At 43.1% G+C, this 19,931-nt stretch overlaps 1 protein-coding gene across 3 annotated transcripts in view; it reads left to right on the plus strand.

Annotated features, from left to right (window-relative positions):
* The first annotated feature begins 14,948 nt into the window (after positions 1-14,948).
* PDXDC1 (pyridoxal dependent decarboxylase domain containing 1) overlaps positions 14,949-19,931 on the plus strand; it is a 52,415-nt gene continuing 47,432 nt past the window's right edge. Inside the window, exon 1 of one of the 3 annotated variants that reach the window (XM_073899465.1) lies at positions 14,949-15,000. Coding sequence is in view for 1 of the 3 variants with exons in the window: in XM_025855604.2 (XP_025711389.1) it covers positions 15,399-15,419 (21 nt within the window). In the remaining 2 variants the exon portion in view is untranslated. Of the gene's footprint in view, positions 15,001-15,143; positions 15,165-15,215; positions 15,420-19,931 lie in introns of those variants that run through there. The other 2 variants (XM_073899466.1, XM_025855604.2) reach the window with 2 other exon arrangements.

Genomic DNA, 19,931 nt, shown 5'->3' on the forward strand with positions numbered 1-19,931 from the left:
TTCATCATCTGTGCAAGCTGTGATTCGGAGCCCTCCAGCAATAATGAGGCAACACATTCCATGTGACACTAATATCTCTGAACAGTGGGGGATAGCTGGAGAACACAGCGCCACAGCGCCGTGTTCAAATGTAAAAGAGGCATTTTGTGAGGAAGGCTTTCAGCAGGGAATAAGCACTATTGTGGGAACTGAGTTTCAATGTACACCTAAGGATCACATTAAAAATACATTAGGATGATTACAATGAAGCTTATTGTAACAGTGATTATTTCATTTTATTTAAATGAACCGAGACTTCATAAGAACCACCCTGTGGGCTACAGTGTCTAAAATCTTCTATCTCCTCTTGAAGATTTCTCTGAAATTTCTACTGACAAATGGAAGGCTTCTATGCTTAAAAGCCTGCAAGACAAAGAGCAGAGGAAGCAATCAGTTAAGGCTACACCTAAAAAAAAAAAAAAAAAAGAGGGGTGCCTGGGTGGCTCAGTTGGTTAATCATCTACGTTCAGCTCAGGTCGTGATCCTGGGGCCCTGAGATGGAGCCACCTGTCGGGCTCCCTGCTCTGCGGGGAGTCTGCTTCTCCCTCTCCCTCTGCTCCGTCCCCTGCTCATACTCTCTCTTTCTCTCAAAAAAAAAACCCCCACAAAATCTATTAAAAAAAAAAAGGTCATTGAAGCTCCTCAAACCCTATCAAGATCACCTCTAAGACATCACTAGTTTCTGGGTATGGGCACAGAGCAGGAAACCGTCTTGAGGCTCACGGGAGGCTGACAAGGAAACTGTGGAAACCTCCCTCTTCCCTTCAGCTCACCCACTCCTTCATTCCAGAACCCTTTCTCTGGAATTTTTCCAGCAGGGATCCAAATGGAAGAGGGTGTGTTGACTTGAAGCTGGGTGTGCCCAGGAGGCACCTGGTCTTTGCTTAGTGTAGCTACAGATGAATTAAAAGAGCTATGCTTTATGCAAATTATACTACACTAATTACTACTACTCTCACCCCACCCCTTATTTGCACTTTCAGGGACCAGAGATGACCAACCACAGTCAGGCAGCAGATGACCCACCTTGTTACAAATCATCAGAGGGTCAATAGTAGCCTAACCTTACGTCAGAGTGCCTACGTCATTCATCTCACTTCATCTCATTTTGCAGGCATTTTATCACCTCATGTCAGCACCAGAAGGGTGAGTACCGGACAGTAAGATATTTTGAGAGACCACATTCACGTAACATTTATTACAGATTTATAAATTAAGCTTTATCATAGGTATGTACGTATAGGAAAAAACATAGCATATATGTTTTCAGTACTGTCCGAGGGTTCCAGCATCCACTGGAGGGTCTTGGGATGCATTCCCCGGGGGAAAATAGGTGGGAGGGACTGCTGTATGACTTTCTTTTTTTTTTTTTTTAAGATTTTATTTATTTATTTGAGAGAGAGAGAGAATGAGAGAGAGCGCAAGAGGGAAGAGGGTCAGAGGAAGAAGCAGACTCCCCGTCGAGCAGGGAGCCCGATGCGGGACTCGATCCCGGGACTCCAGGATCATGACCTGAGCCGAAGGCAGTCGCTTAACCCACTGAGCCACCCAGGCGCCCTGTATGACTTTCTTTTTAAAAGTTATTTTTGGGGTGCCTGGGTGGCTCAGTGGGTTAAGCATCTGCCTTTGGCTCAGGTCATGATCCTGGGGTCCTGGGATCGAGCCCCAAGTCCAGCTCCCTGCCCAGTGGAGAGTCTGCTTCTCCTTCTACCCTTTCCCCTGCTCGTGCTCTCGCTGTCTCTCGAATAAATACATAAAATCTTTTTTTAAAAGTTATTTTTATTTGGATGAGTGAATTAAAAAGTTATTTTTATTTAGATGGGATTGAAATTAATGGAGGTAAGAGTAAGAACCACCACCACTGCTTATTCCCTGTCTGAACGTGCACTGAGAGATAAAGGACAGGTGCTCTAGCTGGAAAACGTCAGAAGGGAGATTAGAGGGAAGAAGCGATAAACCTGCTTCCCACCAGAATCTCAGTTTCTCCTATTAGCAGAAACAATATTAAGCAATTCTGTCATGAAATCATTACATCTCAGCTCTAACGTGGAAAAAACGATGCTTAAAAACTCTGTCTCTATGACCTAGGCAACTCTCACACCCTTGACATTGACACAAATAATGTGAAAGTTGCTTGGATCAATACCATGGGTTTTAGAACATTGTGATGTTGACCAGAGCTGAAACCAAACACCCAGGCTACACTGTAATTGTGCTTTGCTCTCCTTTAGAAGTTTGGAACACTTCCTTGTCCTTCCATCCTGCCACCAATAGAATACTAAAACATGGCATGGATTTCTCCACAGAGATGGTGGACTTTAGAGTCCAACCTGCAACTTGGTATTTTGAAATGGTGCCAATTGGAAGAACTATTTGAAGTAGAGGTTTCTCTGGTTCAGGAACTCTGTTTTCACCAGCTTTATTTTAAGTAACTATTCTGCCCACAGTTAGTGTGGGATAATAGAGCAATTAAATTTATTTCATTAATTTTCCATTGTTAGGTTTTGGGAAAAAAATAGCTTTGCAAGTAAGTCTTCCTAAAATGCATTAAAAAGAGGAAATTTAAAAATCTGAAATCATGGAAAACCCAACATTAGAGGTAGCTTTAAAGATATTACATATTCAAAATGCAAATGAATTAAGAATTTCCACATAAAAGGTGAATTAATTATGGAGGCTTTTCTTCTCCAATTATGCTTTTTTTGAACCTCTGAAACTCCAGTTACTATAGGAAATGTATGACTCTACTAATATGTGGAAGAAATAGCTAATTAGTAGAATACCGATCTAGGGAGGAGTTTAGTACTCTGATCTGATCAGAGAAAGAAGTCACATCATAATTAGAACGGGGAAAGCAGGGGCGCCTGGGTGGCTCAGTTGATTAAGTGTCTGCCTTTGGCTCAGGTCATGATCTTGGGGTCCTGAGATGGAGCCCCACATCAGGTTCCTTGCTCATTGGGGCATCTGCTTCTCCCTCTCCCTCTGCCGATGCCCCTCCTTGTGCTCTCTCATGCTCTCTGTCAAATAAATAAATAAAATCTATTAAAATTTTTTTAAATAAATAAAACCTTTAAAAAATGGGGAAAGTGTAATACAGTCGATTCTTATTTTTCAAAGTAGTTATATTCTATAAAGTTGCTATGAACACTTAAATTACCAAAGGTTGAACCATGACTTTTCCAGGGTTAGGGTCCCTTGGAGGCTCTGGTCACAGCATTTTCATCAACTGATGGACCCATAATCTTGCTTTGTGTTTCTGTTGAAGGACTTCTCATTTAATATAGTGTTGATTCATTCACACTGAACTCTCAGCCTACGACATTATAACTCATGTCTGAACAAAGCTTATCTACAGGTGTTTTCTACTGAAGGCATATGACTGCCTTCCTGCACTTAGGAACCCTAGACAGCAACTTAGCATTATGCTTAAGGGCCATTTTACACAGCCAGTGCACTAACAGCACAAATATGTGGGAAACGGGGCACTACATAGACTGTGAAAGGGACACTTGTTTGCAGTCTGAGAGCAGCAACAGGAAGGCACAATGTCACCTGGATCCCGGATCCACTGCAGCCGGGAATATACAAGGTGCTTGACTTAACGGTGTTGCTGCCGCGCGCATGCGCAAGCCTTCAACTAACAGCGAAAGTGTCAGGAGTATAGATTTGGGGGTTCCAAATAAACTTTTTTTTTTAAGATTTTATTCATTTATTTGACAGAGAGAGACACAGCGAGAGAGGGAACACAAGCAGGGGGAGTGGGAGAGGGAGAAGCAGGCTTCCCGCGGAGCAGGGAGCCCGAGGCGGGGCTCGATCCCAGAATCCTGGGATCATGACCTGAGAGCCCAAGGCAAGACGCTTAACGACTGAGCCACTCAGGTGCCCCCCAAATAAACTTTTGCAAGTAGTTGAGTTAGCAAATATGGAATCCACAGATAATGAGGATTGTCTCTATGAAGAATTGTTCATGGGGAACTGGCATAATGAGGGTTTGGGTAATAAGAGAAGCCTAAGGAGTCTAGAAAGAGGAGGTAAACGGGTCAGCCCTACTGCCAGGACTGAGATAAAACGTACAAGGAAGACCCTTTCCCCTCCCAGGGCTGAGATCCTGACCTTGTTGGGAGGGCACAGCCCTGGCTCACTGAATGGCAAAGTTCAGTGGTTATCATGGCCTGCTGACTGGTGGCGTTTGCTGGAAATCTGCCCTCTAGGGTAAGCCATTACAGGGCAGGGTCTCATTGGAGGTACTCCGCTACAAAACTACTTAGGGGGAGGTGCCAACATGGGATATTGTGATTTCTAATAAGTAATAGATATTTGATCCTCATTCCGTTTCTAGCTGAGAGCTCCTAAAACCTTTGGAATTTCCTAAGCAATAAGAGAGCATTTTTTGTTATAGTATTTGGTCTTTTGTACTCAGTTCCTGAAATAGCTCCAGAGCCTTAAAGCTGAAAGAGTGTCTTATTATTCATCTCAAGCCCCTTTCAACTGTACCAGAGTTTATGTGAATGAAGTGACTTTTGGAAAGCCTGGGGTGGGGGGGTTGGTTGCCAAGGGAACCGACCACAGGACCGACCACGGGATTAGAGGGTGGGACCTTTCAGCCCCACCCCCAGCCCCCTACCTCCAGGGAAGGGAGAGCGGCTGGAGCCTGAGTTCAATTGCCAATGACCAATGATTTAATCAGCCATATCAACCATGCCTATGTAATGAAGCCTTCTCCATTAAAAAGACAAAATGAATGGGTTCAGAGAGCTTCTGGGGTGTGAACATGTGGAGATTTGGAGAGAATGGAGCACTCAGCATGGAAGCTCCACATCCTTTCTTCATACCTTGCCCTATGCATCTCTTCCATCTTGCCTACATCCTTTTCCAACAAGCTCGTTATCTAGTAAGTAAGCTGTTTTCCTGAGTTCTGTGAGCCCCTCTAGCAAATTAATTGAGCCCTGGGGTGGGGGGGGTGTCTTGGAATCGTCAATCTATAGCCAATGGGCTAGAATCACAGGTGACAACCTAGACTTGCAAAGGGCATCTGAAGGGGGAGGACAGACTGTGGGACTGAACCCTTGTGACATCTGACATGATCTCTGGGTAGACAGCGTCAGAATTGAGTGAAATTGTAGGACACCCAGAAAACCGCTTGGTGAGTGGAAAACCCACACATCTGGTGTCAGAAATGAAGAATTGAGAGTAGAGGAGACACACAGTAGTTTTCTTTACGTTCAAGACCAGCGGCAGGAGCTGGGCACTGGGAAGAACCTGGAAACAAAACCCTTGCTTCCTGCAATGTCTCCCCAGCGCCCTCTACTGAAAAAACTTAACATCGCACCAGCTGGTGAGGGGCAAATATTTGCAAGGCCCAGACCCATTGTTACAGAGCAGGCAAAAATAGTGGATTTGGAGCCAGAAGATGATAAAGTGCCAAACTGATTCTGTTCAGTATCATTGAAGCCTATAAAAGGTTTAATAACAATATGAAATTCTATCAGTAATGAATAACAGTATTTTCTTCTACTTTAACAGTTGATATTATTTTTTTTAAGATTTTATTTATTTACTTGAGAGAGAGCAAGAGAGAGAGAGAGAGAGAGCACAATTGGGGGTGGGGGCAGAGGGAGAAGCAGACTCCCCGCTGAGCAGGGAGCCCGACATAGGGCTCGATGGTAGGACCCTGAGATCCTGACCTGAGCCAAAGGCAGACGCTTCACTGATTGAACCACCCAGCTGCCCCTAACAGTAGATATTATTATTAAAAAAAAAACAAAAACTTTGTTACTTTGATAAGGGGAAATGCTATCTCACTTGATTTTTGCATTTTTGATCAGTAGTAATGTTGATTTTCAGTGTGTTTATTGACCATTTACACATTTTTTCCTTTTTAATTACTGTATGTTAATGTTTTTGTTCATTATCCTTTGGGACACACAGTTTCAGAGAAGGCTAAATTATTTCATAAAACATAAATGAATCTGAAACAAGTGAAAGGTAGAATTTACCTTTTTACACTCTTTTACCTTTTTACCATGTCAACTAAAATACTCAGTATCATCCAAGTTTTACTTTAGGGAAGAAAAAGTCTTAAACATAAGTTGAAATGTAGCTTAAAATGTCAGTTAGGGGGCGCCTGGGTGGCTCAGTTGGTTAAGCGACTGCCTTCGGCTCAGGTCATGATCCTGGAGTCCCGGGATCGAGTCCCACATCGGGCTCCCTGCTCGGCAGGGAGTCAGCTTCTCCCTCTGACCCTCTTCCCTCTCATGCTCTCTATCTCTCATTCTCTCTCTCTCAAATAAATAAATAAAATCGTTAAAAAAAAAAAGGGGGCGCCTGGGTGGCTCAGTTGGTTAAACGACTGCCTTCGGCTCAGGTCATGATCCTGGAGTCCCGGGATCAAGTCCTGCATCGGGCTCCCTGCTCGGTGAGGGGCCTGCTTCTCCCTCTGACCCTCCCCGCTCTCATGTACTCTCTCTCTCTCATTCTCACTCTCTCAAAATAAATAAATAAATCTTTAAAAAAAATCGTTAAAAAAAAAGATGTCAGGGGCGCCTGGGTGGCTCAGTTGGTTAAGCAGCTGCCTTCGGCTCAGGTCATAATCCCAGGGTCCTGGGATCAAGCCCCACCTTGGGCTCCCTGCTTGGCGGGGAGCCTGCTTCTCCCTCTCCCTCTGCCTGCCTCTCTGCCTACTTGTTCTCTCTCTCTATCTCTCTGCCAAATAAATAAATAAAATCTTTTTTAAAAAAAGTCAGTTAAAAAAATTTTTTTTCATATGGCTGCACCAATCTCAACACACCTGCTTCAGATTTTCCAACACCTCATGCCCAACCCTGCTCCCGTGATATTTGGATAATGATAAGTCTGTGAATGGTGAGAACTGCTCAAACATCAAAGAAAGGTCCTTTGAATAATAGAAAAATCAATGGGAATGCCTTCATCAAGTTCTTGAAAATTAATGATAAATTGTCTATTGTAGTGGTCGGTTTGGTTAATATTCTTTTATTTCCAGCTAATTATCAGTGAACAAATATTCTCCATGTTCTGGAACAGAGATTTCAAATTTACAGCCCGAGGGATGGATTCATTCATAATTTACTCTCTATTCTCTTATCCTGCTCTGTTTTCTGGATGGCACGTACAACTACTTAGTATTATAGAGCTATTTGTTATCTCTCCATTCCAACGGAATGTAAGATCCACAAATGCAGAGACTCTTTCAGTCATCATATCCCTGATTTGTAGAACACTGCCTGGCATACAGTGGACTCTTGGAAAGTATTTGTTGAATTAATGCATTCAATTTATTTATTTACTTAATAAATAAATTAAATAATTAATGCATTCACTGAATTCTCACTACATCCCAGACACTAGGCTATGGAGACTTGGGATGTAAAATTGCTTGCTTGGCCCATGGAATGTCTTTAACGTGTAATACTCATTAAAACCAGACTGGAAGCACTGGAAATGTCTGGAGATAAAATCTTCACATTGTGCCAGTGTGTAGATTCATTATCCATCCATCTGTTCATTCTACAACCATTTTTAGAGTCTACCTGCTAGTTACTGGGGACAAAATAATATTATGGACAGACTGTATCTGCAGAAATAGCATTTATCGTCTGTCATGGGAGACAGACATTAAGCAAATAATTACAATTGCTCTAAGTACATGGAAGAGGAAGTGAAGGTGCCTATACAAACACTTATGACATTTCCCTGAGAAAATAATACTTAAACTTCTACCAAAGAGGTTAGAAGTTTAACAAGGGGAAGGAAGGAAAGAACAACCAGTTAAAGAAAACCACTTCTCATGAAGGAACCTGCTGTATTAGAAGCACGAGGGAGGGGTGCCAGGGTGGCTCAGTCGGTTAAGCATCTGCCTTCAGCTCCGGTTATGATCCCAGAGTCTCCAGATTGAGCCCCACGTTGGGCTCCCTGCTCAGCGGGGAGTCTGCTTCTCCCTCCCCTTTTGCCCCTCCCCCTGCTCCTTCTCTCTCTCTCTCTCTCTTTCTCATTCACTCTCTCAAATAAATAAAATCAAGAAGAAGAAGAAGGAGAAGAAGAAAAGAAAAATGAGAGCTGATATGCAAGGAGGTAGAAAGACGCTACACCATATTTGTGGGCCATGTGAAGGATATATGCTTCACTCCATGGACAACCCAAGGCTTCTACGCAGAGGATCCGATTCCCCTGTTTAACAGATTAGTCTAGTGGCTGTGTTCAGAACTGTTTGGCTACAGAGATTGCTTGGGTATGGCACGGTCAAGGTGTGGAGATGGAGATGTGGACTGCTGTGAGAGATATTTAAGAGGTATCTGGATTGGAAGAGGTTGGGGAAAGAGAAATAGGTGAGAAAGACACCAGTTTCCTGGGTTGAACCACCAGGTAGGTGATGGTGCCTTTACTGGAATGGAGAATGTCGAGGAGCCCTTTGTTGTGGGCAGAAGAGGATGAGTTCGATGCCCGTCTATGAATGTACGTAACTGGATCACAAGTTTTGGAAACAGGGTGACCCTTACCACATGCAATACACTCTGATATTTTTTATCAACTTTATTGATATAATTTTATCAACTTTATGAACTTTATTTACATATAGTAAAATATATCCATATTACATGTATAGTTCAACGAGTTGGGAAAAGGCATATACCTCTGTATACCACAATTTAAAATAAAATTTCTGGGCACCTGGGTGGCTCAGTTGGTTAAGCCACTGCCTTCAGCTCAGGTCATGATCCTGGAGTCCCAGGATCGAGTCCCGCATCGGGCTCCCTGCTCGGCGGGGAGTCTGCTTCTCCCTCTGACCCGCCCCCCTCTCCTGCTCTCTCTCTCTCATTCTTTCTCTCTCAAATAAATAAATAAAATCTTTAAATAAATAAATAAATAAAATTTCTATCACCTCCCAAAATGCCCTATCACCCATGTGCAGTTAATTCCCCTCTATCCCTGGCCCCAGGCTTTCTGTCATTACAGGTGAGTCTGCACTGCCTAGAATTTCATGTAACTGGAATTACACAGCGTATGTATTCATTTATATTTGGCTTCTTTCACTCAGCATAATGTTTCTGAGGGTCATCTGTGAAAGGAATCTGCAAACTACAGCCTCTAGGCCAAATCTGGCCCACTGACTATTTATATAAACATCTGAGGACCAAAAAAAAAAAAAAAAAAAAATACAAGAGCTAAGAATGGCTTTATATTTTCAAATGGTTGGGGGTTGGGGGGGAACAGAAGAAGAATATTTCATGATGTGAAAATTGTGTGAAATTCAAAATCCAGGGTCCATAAATAAAGTTTTATTGGGACATAGCATTGACTCATTCGTTTACGTATTGTCTACGACTACTTTCATGCTCTTCAGAGTTGTGACAGGCTGAATGGTCCCCAAAGCCTAAAATATTTACCATTTGCCACCTGAACCTTTACAGAAAATGCTGACTTTCATAATGTTCCACGTGTCAGTAGTTTGTACCTTTTTATGGCTGGTGTCATATGGGTAGGCAACAAATATTTTTCTTTTTACCTGTTCATGGACATTTGGATTGTTTCCTAATTATCCTTCCTCCCTATTATGTGCCATGATGTTTTCTATTCCAATTCAGTTTTTCCAAAATTGCTAGTCACGACCCACTAAACTGATCTCACAACTCATTGACGAGTTGACTGTGAGTTTGAAAACAACATTGGTATAGATGTTAAGGGAAAGAGCGGGGGACACAAGGCAGAGGGAGAAAAAGAGTGTTCGGCCTGAGTGCTGAGGAAATCCAGCAATTAAATGTTGGAGAGAGGACAAAGGATGGGGAAGAGGCAGGCAGACAAAGAGCACAACTGGGAGAATTTGATCTGGGGAAGCAAGGGGAGTCTTGGTTTCAAAAAGGAGGCGATTATCCGGATCGAATGCAGGGGACACATCGTGTAAAATGAATGGGGTTGATTTTAGTGAGGTGTAGGTGGCATGAAGCAGCTGAAGCCAGATTGAAATGAATTGGTGGTACATGTGTGAGGAAAACTGAGACCATAAATGTAACTGTGCTCCCCAGGGGGAGGGGGTTGTTTGCTTGTTTTGGGATGTAAAAGCCACAAGAATGCTTGAAGAACACTAAAAGATGAGTATAACCTGAATTTTCAGATCAGTAAATGAAAACAGCACAAGTTAAGCAATTGGCCCAAGTAGCTTTTCGGTTTGAAGAGCCCAGATTTATTTGGATCTAGAATCTGAGCTCGTACAGTGTGTTCTTCTATGAACCAGGGAAAAGCTGGCCCCTGTGTAATCCAATATTTATACCTTTGCTTTATAAGTCTACAGTTGAAAGAATACTTTTATAATCTTTTGTAGGCTTCTTGGGAGGAAAACATGATTATTTCTTATCTGAGATTTGTGAAAAAAAAATAAGAAATTTGTCTACTTCTATATCAGGTGGGACTCTGGTCCATACAAGGTTCATATGGAGGAAAAGCACTAAGCATTCTAAATATACATTAGGATCTTCTAAAAATAGGTGGAAATCACACACTGATGAACATTCTACAAAGTATTTGTCCTGTATTCCAATCTGTTGTGAGATATATGAAAACTAAAGAACCATTCGAGAGCACACTATTCCAGACTTTCTTTTTTCTTTTATGCTTTTTTTAGAAAAATTTTTAAAAAGATTTTACTTATTTATTTGACACACAGAGAGAGAGCACAAGCAGGGGGAGCAGCAGAGGGAGAGGGAGAAGCAGGCTCCCTGCTGAGCAGGGAGTCCGATGCCAGACTCCATCCCAGGACCCTGAGATTATGACCTGAGCCGAAGGCAGACGCTTAACTGACTGAGCCACCCAGGCACCCCTATTCCAGACTTTCTATTAAGGACTTTACAGGGAAAATTGTCAAAATATGAATAGAGTAATATCATTAAATTATTTAGAGATGAAAGGACATCATCTGCAACCAAATAGGAAATGATTCAGAGAAAAAATATGTGTATATTCATATTTATGTATTCATTTTAACAAATGCAGTGACATGTTAACATTTGGGGAATTTGGGTGAAGAGCTTAAGAGTTCTTTGTACGCCTCTTGCAACTTTCCTACGTCTAAAATTATGTCAGACAACAACGAAAGGGTGATAAGAAATCGTATCTTGGCAAACTTCCTTGGATATAAAAATGTAGGTGGCATGAGAAAATTCACAGCTTTTCTCATTTAGGTCAGAATTAATATAAAGTAAGGAATGTTAATGCCTGCTAACAACACAAAAAGAGAAAACCAGGTACTGCATGCCTCTTGATGAAGAGAACAACAGCCGTCTCTGAATAGGTCCGCAGAACCTTCAAACCTGAACCTGATTAAGCCTTAGATCCAACTACCAATTTGCAGGAAATACAGAGAACAGAGGAAAATCCAGACTAAGGAAAATTCTAGAACAGTAACCTGATGTCTTCAATAAATTAAATGTAAAGGAAAAAGAAAGATATAGGAAAACCTATAGATTAAAAGTGAGTGTATATGTATATAGACTATATTAAACTATGTATATATATTTATAGATATATTTTTATAGCATTTATGAATGCATATTTGGGTGGTAAAACTACAAAGTAATTGTAAGGACATGATTGCTGTAAAGGTCAGAAAGTGGTTATTTTTTCTTGGGGTGGGGGAGCTGGGATTGTTTCAGGCAGGGGCTCCCAGAGGATTTATAGGGTGTCCGAGAAGGTTCCTCTCATGGAGGGGATGGTGATTATAGGGTGTTAGTCAAAAGGACAATTCATTTCTTTTAAGCTGTTTCCTGTATATATATTTTTAAAGATTTGATTTATTTATTTGACAGAGAGAGACACAGCGAGAGAGGGAACACAAACAGGGGGAGTGCGAGAGGGAGAAGCAGGCTTCCCGCTGAGCAGGGAGCCCCATGCGGGGCTCAATCCCAGGACCCTGGGATCATGACCCGAGCCGAAGGCAGACGCTCAATGACTGAGCCACCCAGGTGCCCTTGTTTCCTATATTTTAACAACAAAACCTGTTTTTTTGTTTTTTTTAAAGATTTTATTTATTTATTTGAGAGAGAGAGAGCATAAGAGGGAAGAGGGTCAGAGGGAGAAGCAGGCTCCCTGCTGAGCCCGATGTGGGACTCGATCCGGGACTCTAGGATCATGACCTGAGCCGAAGGCAGTCTCTTAACCAACTGAGCCACCCAGGCACCCTGTTTTGTTTTTTTAAACTATGTTCATGAACTTAGCGAAACTAATGAAGCAAGGTCTCAGCGTTGCCACCTCAAGTCGCCTTTAGGAATTGCACACTTCTCTCTGAAATTGCTGGGTAAGGTTTAAAAAATGATTGAAATCTATTTTTTATAGGTAATTTACTTAACTTTTTTTTTCATAAGAGAAATGCATGCAAATGCTATAAATTCAGATAGTGCAGAAGAATATAAAATAGGATATTGCCAATTTCTTTTCCCTCATCTCTGAACTCCTACTCCCATTCCATAGAAGCTTCCACTTTTTATTTTGTAAAAAAAAATCCTTGTATCTGTTTCTTAATTTAGAATCTATTGTTTCCTTGCTCTGAAAAATGGGAAATTTATTGCCATTTGCACCAGCTCTCCTATCCTCTCTGCCTCCTGATTTTTGTCACTTAATTTTATTTCTTCTAGAAATGAAAGTGAACACTCTTTATGCCTTTAAATATTACACTTAAAATTTTGAATCTTGATTTAGCCCTTTTAAAGAGTATTTACTTACACTCTGAAATGAAGTTGAAGACATTCGTGATTCCATTTACATTCCTACTCACCTTGCTTCTTCCCTCTCACTTTTTGGTAATTTATTAATTTTACAATGCCATGGTGAATAATAAATACATTTTCCATATGTGTCACTTGGTTGATTCAAAAAGTTACAGGTTAAAGGCAACATCTACAATATGGTTATGTAAATATCAATCAGGATGCAACAAAAATCATGTGAATGGACTCAAAGGGGAAAATAACCACAAACTTTTTTTATTTGGTTTGCTTTTTGCCTATTAATCAAGAAAAGGTCTATATCAGCACGTATAAGCCAAATGTTCTCACAATGAGTGATTTCATGTTTTGGCTTCCTACCATATTTTTTCTTACGTCTGTACTAGCTCATAGAATGCTGAGTTATAATTTATCAGCTTATATATCTGTCCATCCACAGGCAAGTGGTTTTAACAGACTTGAGTATAAAATGAAAGTTATGGACCATACATTTTCCCCAGACAAATGCACTCACATACAAAATTTGGGGTATAGTTTCAGGAGTTTCACAGGCCTTCCCCTGGGTCCCAAAGTAAAAACCCCTGCTCTAAACAGTGTTTCCTTAAAGGCAGGGATAGTATCTTATTTTTGTATTTCTAGCACATAACTGTCCAAGGGGGCAGCCAACGAGTATATTTGGGTAAATATTAGCATATGTGCTGCCAAAGCCAGCACTATTTGGGTAAATATTAAACGAACCAGTTATTCCCACTTTTTCATGGGGGAATAATTTTCATGTTTTAAAGTTTACTTTTAGAATAGAAAAGGTTAGTTTCATCTCTCTAGTTTGTTTTGTAGAATCTACTTTGTAATATAATGCAAAGATACTTGGAGGTGGCTTTAGAAATTATGAATTTTGAATGATATCCATGCTGAGATCTTCGGGGGTGAAATATATTGATGTCTGCAACTTTGAAGTGTATCAAAACAGAAGACATATTGATGGATAGATGCTTATGAAACAAAGCAAATATAGGGACATGTTCATTGTAGCATCTAGAAAGTGGGCACGTGGTTGTTCACTGCACAGTTCTTTCAATTTTTTAAAAAGATTTTATTTATTTATTTGAGAGAGAGAGCACTAGACAGTGAGAGCAAGCAGGAGGGGGCGAGCAGAGGGAGAGGGTGAAGCAGGCTCCCCGCCCAGCAGGGAGCCAGATGGGGGACTCTATCCCAGCAGCCTGGGATCATGACCTGAGATGAAGGCAGACGCTTAACTGACTGAGCCAGCCAGGTTCCCTGAACGTTTTCATAAGTTAGAAAAAGTGATTTGTTTTGCTCAAGTAGAGGTACATTCAATGTTAGACCTTGGAAGACATAAATAGACAAATCTATCTTTCCTTCTGTTTGCAGAACTCTTTGGAGAATCTGAATAGTTCCCATGGTACACTATGAACCGGCACACAAGGCTTCTTTTGGTAGAAAACGATTTTATTAACATAACTGGGCAATTTACCAAACACAAGTTAGATAGCACAAAACATGTAACTACTACACTGAAAATGTGACCCAGTCATTTACGCAGATTTCAGAAGAGATGTGCACAGGAGAGAAAGGGGATGGTTTTGTGGTTTTAACGTCATCGGTCTTTGGTGAAGTATTTTTCTGGCTGCAAACGTGGTAGACTAGTCTATTTACGTTTTCCTCATTAAAGGAATATAATAAGCAAATGTATACCCTCTCCCATTTGTTAGAAACACATCATGATTATACCGCAGGGATGGAAGCGGTTATGGAGGCAGTATGTGTAACGGACAGGCGCTGCAGTCAGGGTGCTTGGGTCTGGATCCTACCTAGACTTGCATTGGGAAAATAGACAACGATCTCTCCATCATAGGGCTGTTACAGTATAAAGTGGAACAGGAGCAGCTATTATTATTGTCACCTGACAAGTCATAATTATGGCTTGACATAATGGAGGAAGCTGGAGCAGCTGTCTCAAAGTCTTTTCCGTCTGGAATCCTGCGGTAAGATCTGAGGCAAATACCCCAGATCGCACCCTTTTTTGAGCACGCGTCACTTGGGAACCTAATACCTGAACACCCCGCAAACCCCTCGGCACCTAGTAAACTGCCGGTCCTGCGCATGCGCGGGGAAGCTCGCCAGCCCCGCCCTTCCGTGGAGCATGGCCTGTTCCATTCCTGAGGGATGTTGACAGTGGCGGAAACTTGGAAGCCTAGGCCCGGAACTACAGGTGCGTCACGAGCATTTCCAGCCTCTCAGCGCAGGAGTGGTCACTTGCGGTTATTATATGTCTATCCCGACGCCTGCGACGGGCTTCTGGAAGTTTGGAGCGGCTCCACCCTGCCTCGCCCCCCCTCACCTGAGAACGTTAGGGCTGGCCGGCGTGAAGGCCAGGTACGGAAGCCCAGAGGGCCCCGCCCACCCCGAGGGGCCCCGCCCCGCCTCCCTGAGACCCGCAGACTGCCCACCCCGCGGCGTCGCCCGGCAGCGCCTCCTCGTCTCCGCCCCGCCGGCCGCGGCCGCGGGGGACGTCAGCGCTGCCAGCGTGGAAACCGCGGCGGTCCGCGGGAGGCGGAAGTAGCGCTGGGACCGCGGAGCCTCCATAGGGCTCCGCCGGCCGCCTCAGCCATGGACGCGTCCCTGGAGAAGGTCCGTACTCGGGCTGCTGGGGGGCGGCGCTGTGGCCCGGGGGCCCCCCGGCTCTGGGGCGACTGTTTCCCAGTCGCGAGCTACCATTGTGACCGGGGAGGGGCCCGGGGGCTAACTGGCCCTGCCTGAGGAGGCCTGGCCGCGAGGGCGTCCGGCCGGGCGCTCGCGGCTGAGGCCTGGTCACGTCACGGGGCCGGCGGTCCCTCGGGTCCCCGTGGGCCGGGAGAGGCCGGGCCGGTTCTGCCCGGAGCCCAGTGCGGGGGCCGCGGGGCCGACCTTGGGGCCTGCCCGAGCTCGGCTCACCCTTTCGGATGACAGAGCTAACCATTTACGGCCCTAGAAGAGCCTGGACAGAAGCCCCGGTGGTTTCGGAGCCAACTGCAAGCCTGTTAGGTTTTCTGTGGTCTCCAAGTTAGGGGGAAAACAATGTTGAAGCAGTGGTTTTCCAACTTCAGCATGAATAGGAATCACCTGGGGCCCTTGGTAAACACCTCGATTTTCGGCCGTCGGGTCGGACCCACATGGGGGCGGGACGGGGATCTGCCTGTTTAACAAGTTCCCCCACGTGATTCTGATGCTGTAGTTTGTGAACACCTGTGAGGGACCCCCCCCGCCCCCCCAGGTCAAGAAGGGATGGGTCTTCTGTAGATGGTGAATTGCGTTTTGGGGGTTGCTGCTACTCCCCAGCTTGTGGCTCCCCCTTTCCGTGGGGTGAGGGGTGGGGAATCCGAAATCCCCTGATAGCCTCGCTTTCCTCTAGATTTCCTTGGGGAAGCATCCCCGGTATGTACCTGGCTGACGACTATGGCAAAGGGAGTGGATTCTAATTGTCCCGGATTTAGGGCTCGTACGTGAGAACCAGTGTTTGGATCCCTTTATGGATACCTGTCTTCAGAACCTGGCATTCTGCCTTCCCTCCAAGTTCTTCTTCCTCTTCAAGCTTGGGAGTCTGCTCCTGCAGACCCGGTTTTGGGTTTTTTTTTTTGTGGGTTTTCTTCGTTGTTTTTTGTTTGTTTTCGTTTTTTTGTGCATGCAGAATTCGGGAGCAGTGCTAGTGTTTTGAGATTGTCTCGTTTTGGTTTTGAACTGGCAGAAATGACATACTTTGTCATGTTTTTTTTCGGTGTGGATATGCTATAGATTGGTTCCCTTGTCACTGGAAAGTTGAAGGGAGTAATTGTACCAGTTCAGCCAGATATCTTCATGTGCACACAGTGGTATAGCTTACACCTCAGGTTTCTCATAAATTGGGTGGAAGGCAGTCCAGAAAAGAAAAATGTTTTTAACGTTATATGTTTTGATGGCTAGGAATGAAGTTTTTCCAGGTTTTTAATTAGTACACAGTGTCTACCTTGTGGTACTTTTGAGTTACAGGCTGGGTCAGTGATTCTCAGCCACGGTTGCAGTTTTGTTCCCTAGGGGACATTTGGCAACTTGTTTGGAGACCTTTTTGGTTTTCACAACGGGTGGGGGGCGGGGATAGGGAAGTGCTGCTGGCACCTGGTGGGTAGAGGCCAAGGATGCTGCTAAACATCCCACCTTGCACAGGAGAGCCTCCATACCAGAGAATATCTGCTTAAAATGTTAGTCGTGCTGAGGCTGAGAACCCTGGTCTAGATCATATGTGTAACGCCAGTAGTTGAATATAAAATGATGCTAAGATTGCCCCTTCAAGTGTTGTTTCCTGTCCAGTTTCATAAGACAGGATGGGCTTTGTGTCTTTTCAGTTAGAAACCTAAAGAACTGGCGTGATCTTTCCTCCGAGAATAGTTTTTTATAGGCAAATCTGCAAAAACAGAGTGGGTTGGAATCCCACTTTAAATATTACTTTTCTGGCATTTAACTAGTCAGTTATACTGGTTTCTCCCTATAAATGTTAATTGATGATAAAAGATCATAAACTCTCTAAATGAAGATCTGAAGAGGTACTGAAACTCCAGAGTGCTTAAGACTGGAACATTCACAAAAATGGCAGTGATCTTTGAGGAATTCAGAATGTGTGGGCTGGAAGTTTCTGCCTTAGGCCAGTGTGGAAATTCTGAATGTAAGTTTTTCAGGACTAAGACTATGTCTTATTTTTGTATTCCCTGTAGCAATAGAGGGCCTCACATGTAATGAACAATTTCTGTTGGTGCTAAGTGGGCAGAAAAGGAAGAATTGCTATAATATGAATGTTGAGGATTTCATGTTCTGAAAAATAGTTTGAATCAAAGTAAAAACATTGAATTGTGTCCATTATTCCTGTTTCTTTGAGGAATAGGCTCCTCTGGGCTAAATTCTACATTGCAAATATAAACTATTGGAGCAGTTCTGAATGATCCCATTTAAACTGATCCTTGCATAATTTATACTAGCTACAGAAACCACAATGTTATTTGATTCCCATCCTCTAATTTCAAGTAATCGCTCTCTCTAAAATGTAGTAGTCCATCATCATTTAGTAGAATCAGTTAGTACATTTCCTTTGGTCCAAATATCCTGTACTCTTGCTTTTTCTTTAGATAATATGTAGATGGGAGACGTGCGATGACAGAGCCGTCTTCTTTGGTTACTTTTCTTTCACAGTACTATCCGTTGTATCTGAACTTAGGGAGGTCTCAAGAAACCAAGACAGGTCAATTGAAGGGGCAGCGCATTCAAACTGGAAGAGTAGATGTAGGAGCCTCAGCCCCTCAATACTCTTATGTCCAGCTCATAAGGAACAAGGCCCTGTCGCATAGTCTCACAATGTTTACTTACGTTAATAATCAATTTTTAAAAAATGCCACAGGAAGTAATTACTCTGATGCTTTAGATCTTAATAAGTTAACAAACCTATATACACTTTTCAGTAAAAACCTGCCACTTTAAACTTGTACAACAGCCCTGGGCGCCTGGGTGGCTCAGTTGGTTAAGCGACTGCCTTCGGCTCAGGTCATGATCCTGGAGTCCCGGGATCGAGTCCCACATCGGGCTCCCTGCTCAGCAGGGAGTCTGCTTCTCCCTCTGACTCTCCTCCCTCTCATGCTGTCTCTCATTCTCTCGCTCTCAAATAAATAAATAAAATCTTTAAAAAAAATTAAAAAAAAAAATAAACTTGTACAACAGCCCAGACCTTTTCCTCTTGCTTGGAAAAGCTCGTTCTTCCTGGGTATTACATTTGGACAAAGTGTATTGCAATTTGTTTGCATTTACTTTAATTCCAACCTTGAGTAAACTTAAACTCAGCCCTCCTGGCATTCTGGGCTGGATAATGCTCTTGTTGTGAGAAGCTGTCCTGTGCATTGTAGAATGTTGAGCAGCATCCCTGGCCTCTCCCAGTAGCATTTCTGAACCAAAGTCATCAAATGAAGAAATTGTTCCCTGGGGGTTGGGGAAACTGCCTCTGGTTGAGACCCACAGACTTAGGGAATCTGTAGCTGCATGTTCGGTATGGTAGCTGCTAGCCCCATTTGGCTCCTTAAATTTAGTTAGGGCACCTGGGTGGCTCAGTTGGTTAAGCGACTGCCTTCGGCTCAGGTCATGATCCTGGAGTCCCTGGATCGAGTCCCGCATCGGGCTCCCTGCTCGGTAGGGAGTCTGCTTCTCTCTCTGACCTTCCCCCCTCTCATGTGCTCTCTCTCTCTCTCAAATAAATAAATAAATAAAAATAACGTAATATATTATTTAAAAAAATTTAGTTCGTTAAAATTAAGTAAAATCTAAAACTCAGTTCCTCATTCGGCACATTTCAAGTGCTCGACAGTCATGGTGTGGCTTGTGGCTGCACTACTGGACAGTGCAGATGTAGAACATTTCCATTTTGGGCAGCACTGTAGAATGGGGCTCGTTTATTTGTTGTATTCTTAATTCTTGTCTCTCCAAGAGGCAACTTTGACTCTGCTTCTGCTCGAAATAATTGCAACCCTACCCATTATTTTTTCTTGTACTCTTTCTGAGCGGAGTTCCTACCCGCCCTTTGGACCTGATTTTGGAAAATTCTTTCATCCTTACAAGGAGCAGTAGGAGCATAACTGGAACATTCCTGATTATTACTGATAAAGACTACCAGAATTTCAATTCCTGTTTTTTATTTTAAAAGCTCATGAAAGGAACACCTATTAGACATGTTTGAAAAAAAAAATAACCGTTTTCTGTGGTCTGACTTTGTAGATCTTACATAGAAAAGGGAATGGGAATGATAGCCTGTAATTTATCATTCATTTAAAGCTGATCCCTATATCATCATAAAGTAAGGGTTTTGCATAGGGGTGTGCGGTGGCTGAAGTGGTAAACAATTATCAAATGCTGGGTGTCTGGGAAAACATGGTGCAAAGTTCCTGATCCTAAAAATTTATGGCCTCGGTGATTTTTGATTTATTCAAGATTGTAGAGGCAATCAGTGACAGAGCTGTTGATGATCCCCAGTCCAGTGTGTGTGCCACCATATCTAGGATTATGAGTTAAAATTATAGAGAGGAGTTGCCTGAGTTTAATGTCAGCTGTTTTCACCTAAAGCAGTAGCCTGCTTTGATTTATAGTTTTTATTGAAGG

This window comes from Callorhinus ursinus, unplaced genomic scaffold, assembly GCF_003265705.2.
Source record: "Callorhinus ursinus isolate GAN/ISIS: 27379988/994484 unplaced genomic scaffold, GSC_fseal_2.0 scaffold13, whole genome shotgun sequence".
NCBI lineage: Eukaryota > Metazoa > Chordata > Mammalia > Carnivora > Otariidae > Callorhinus > Callorhinus ursinus.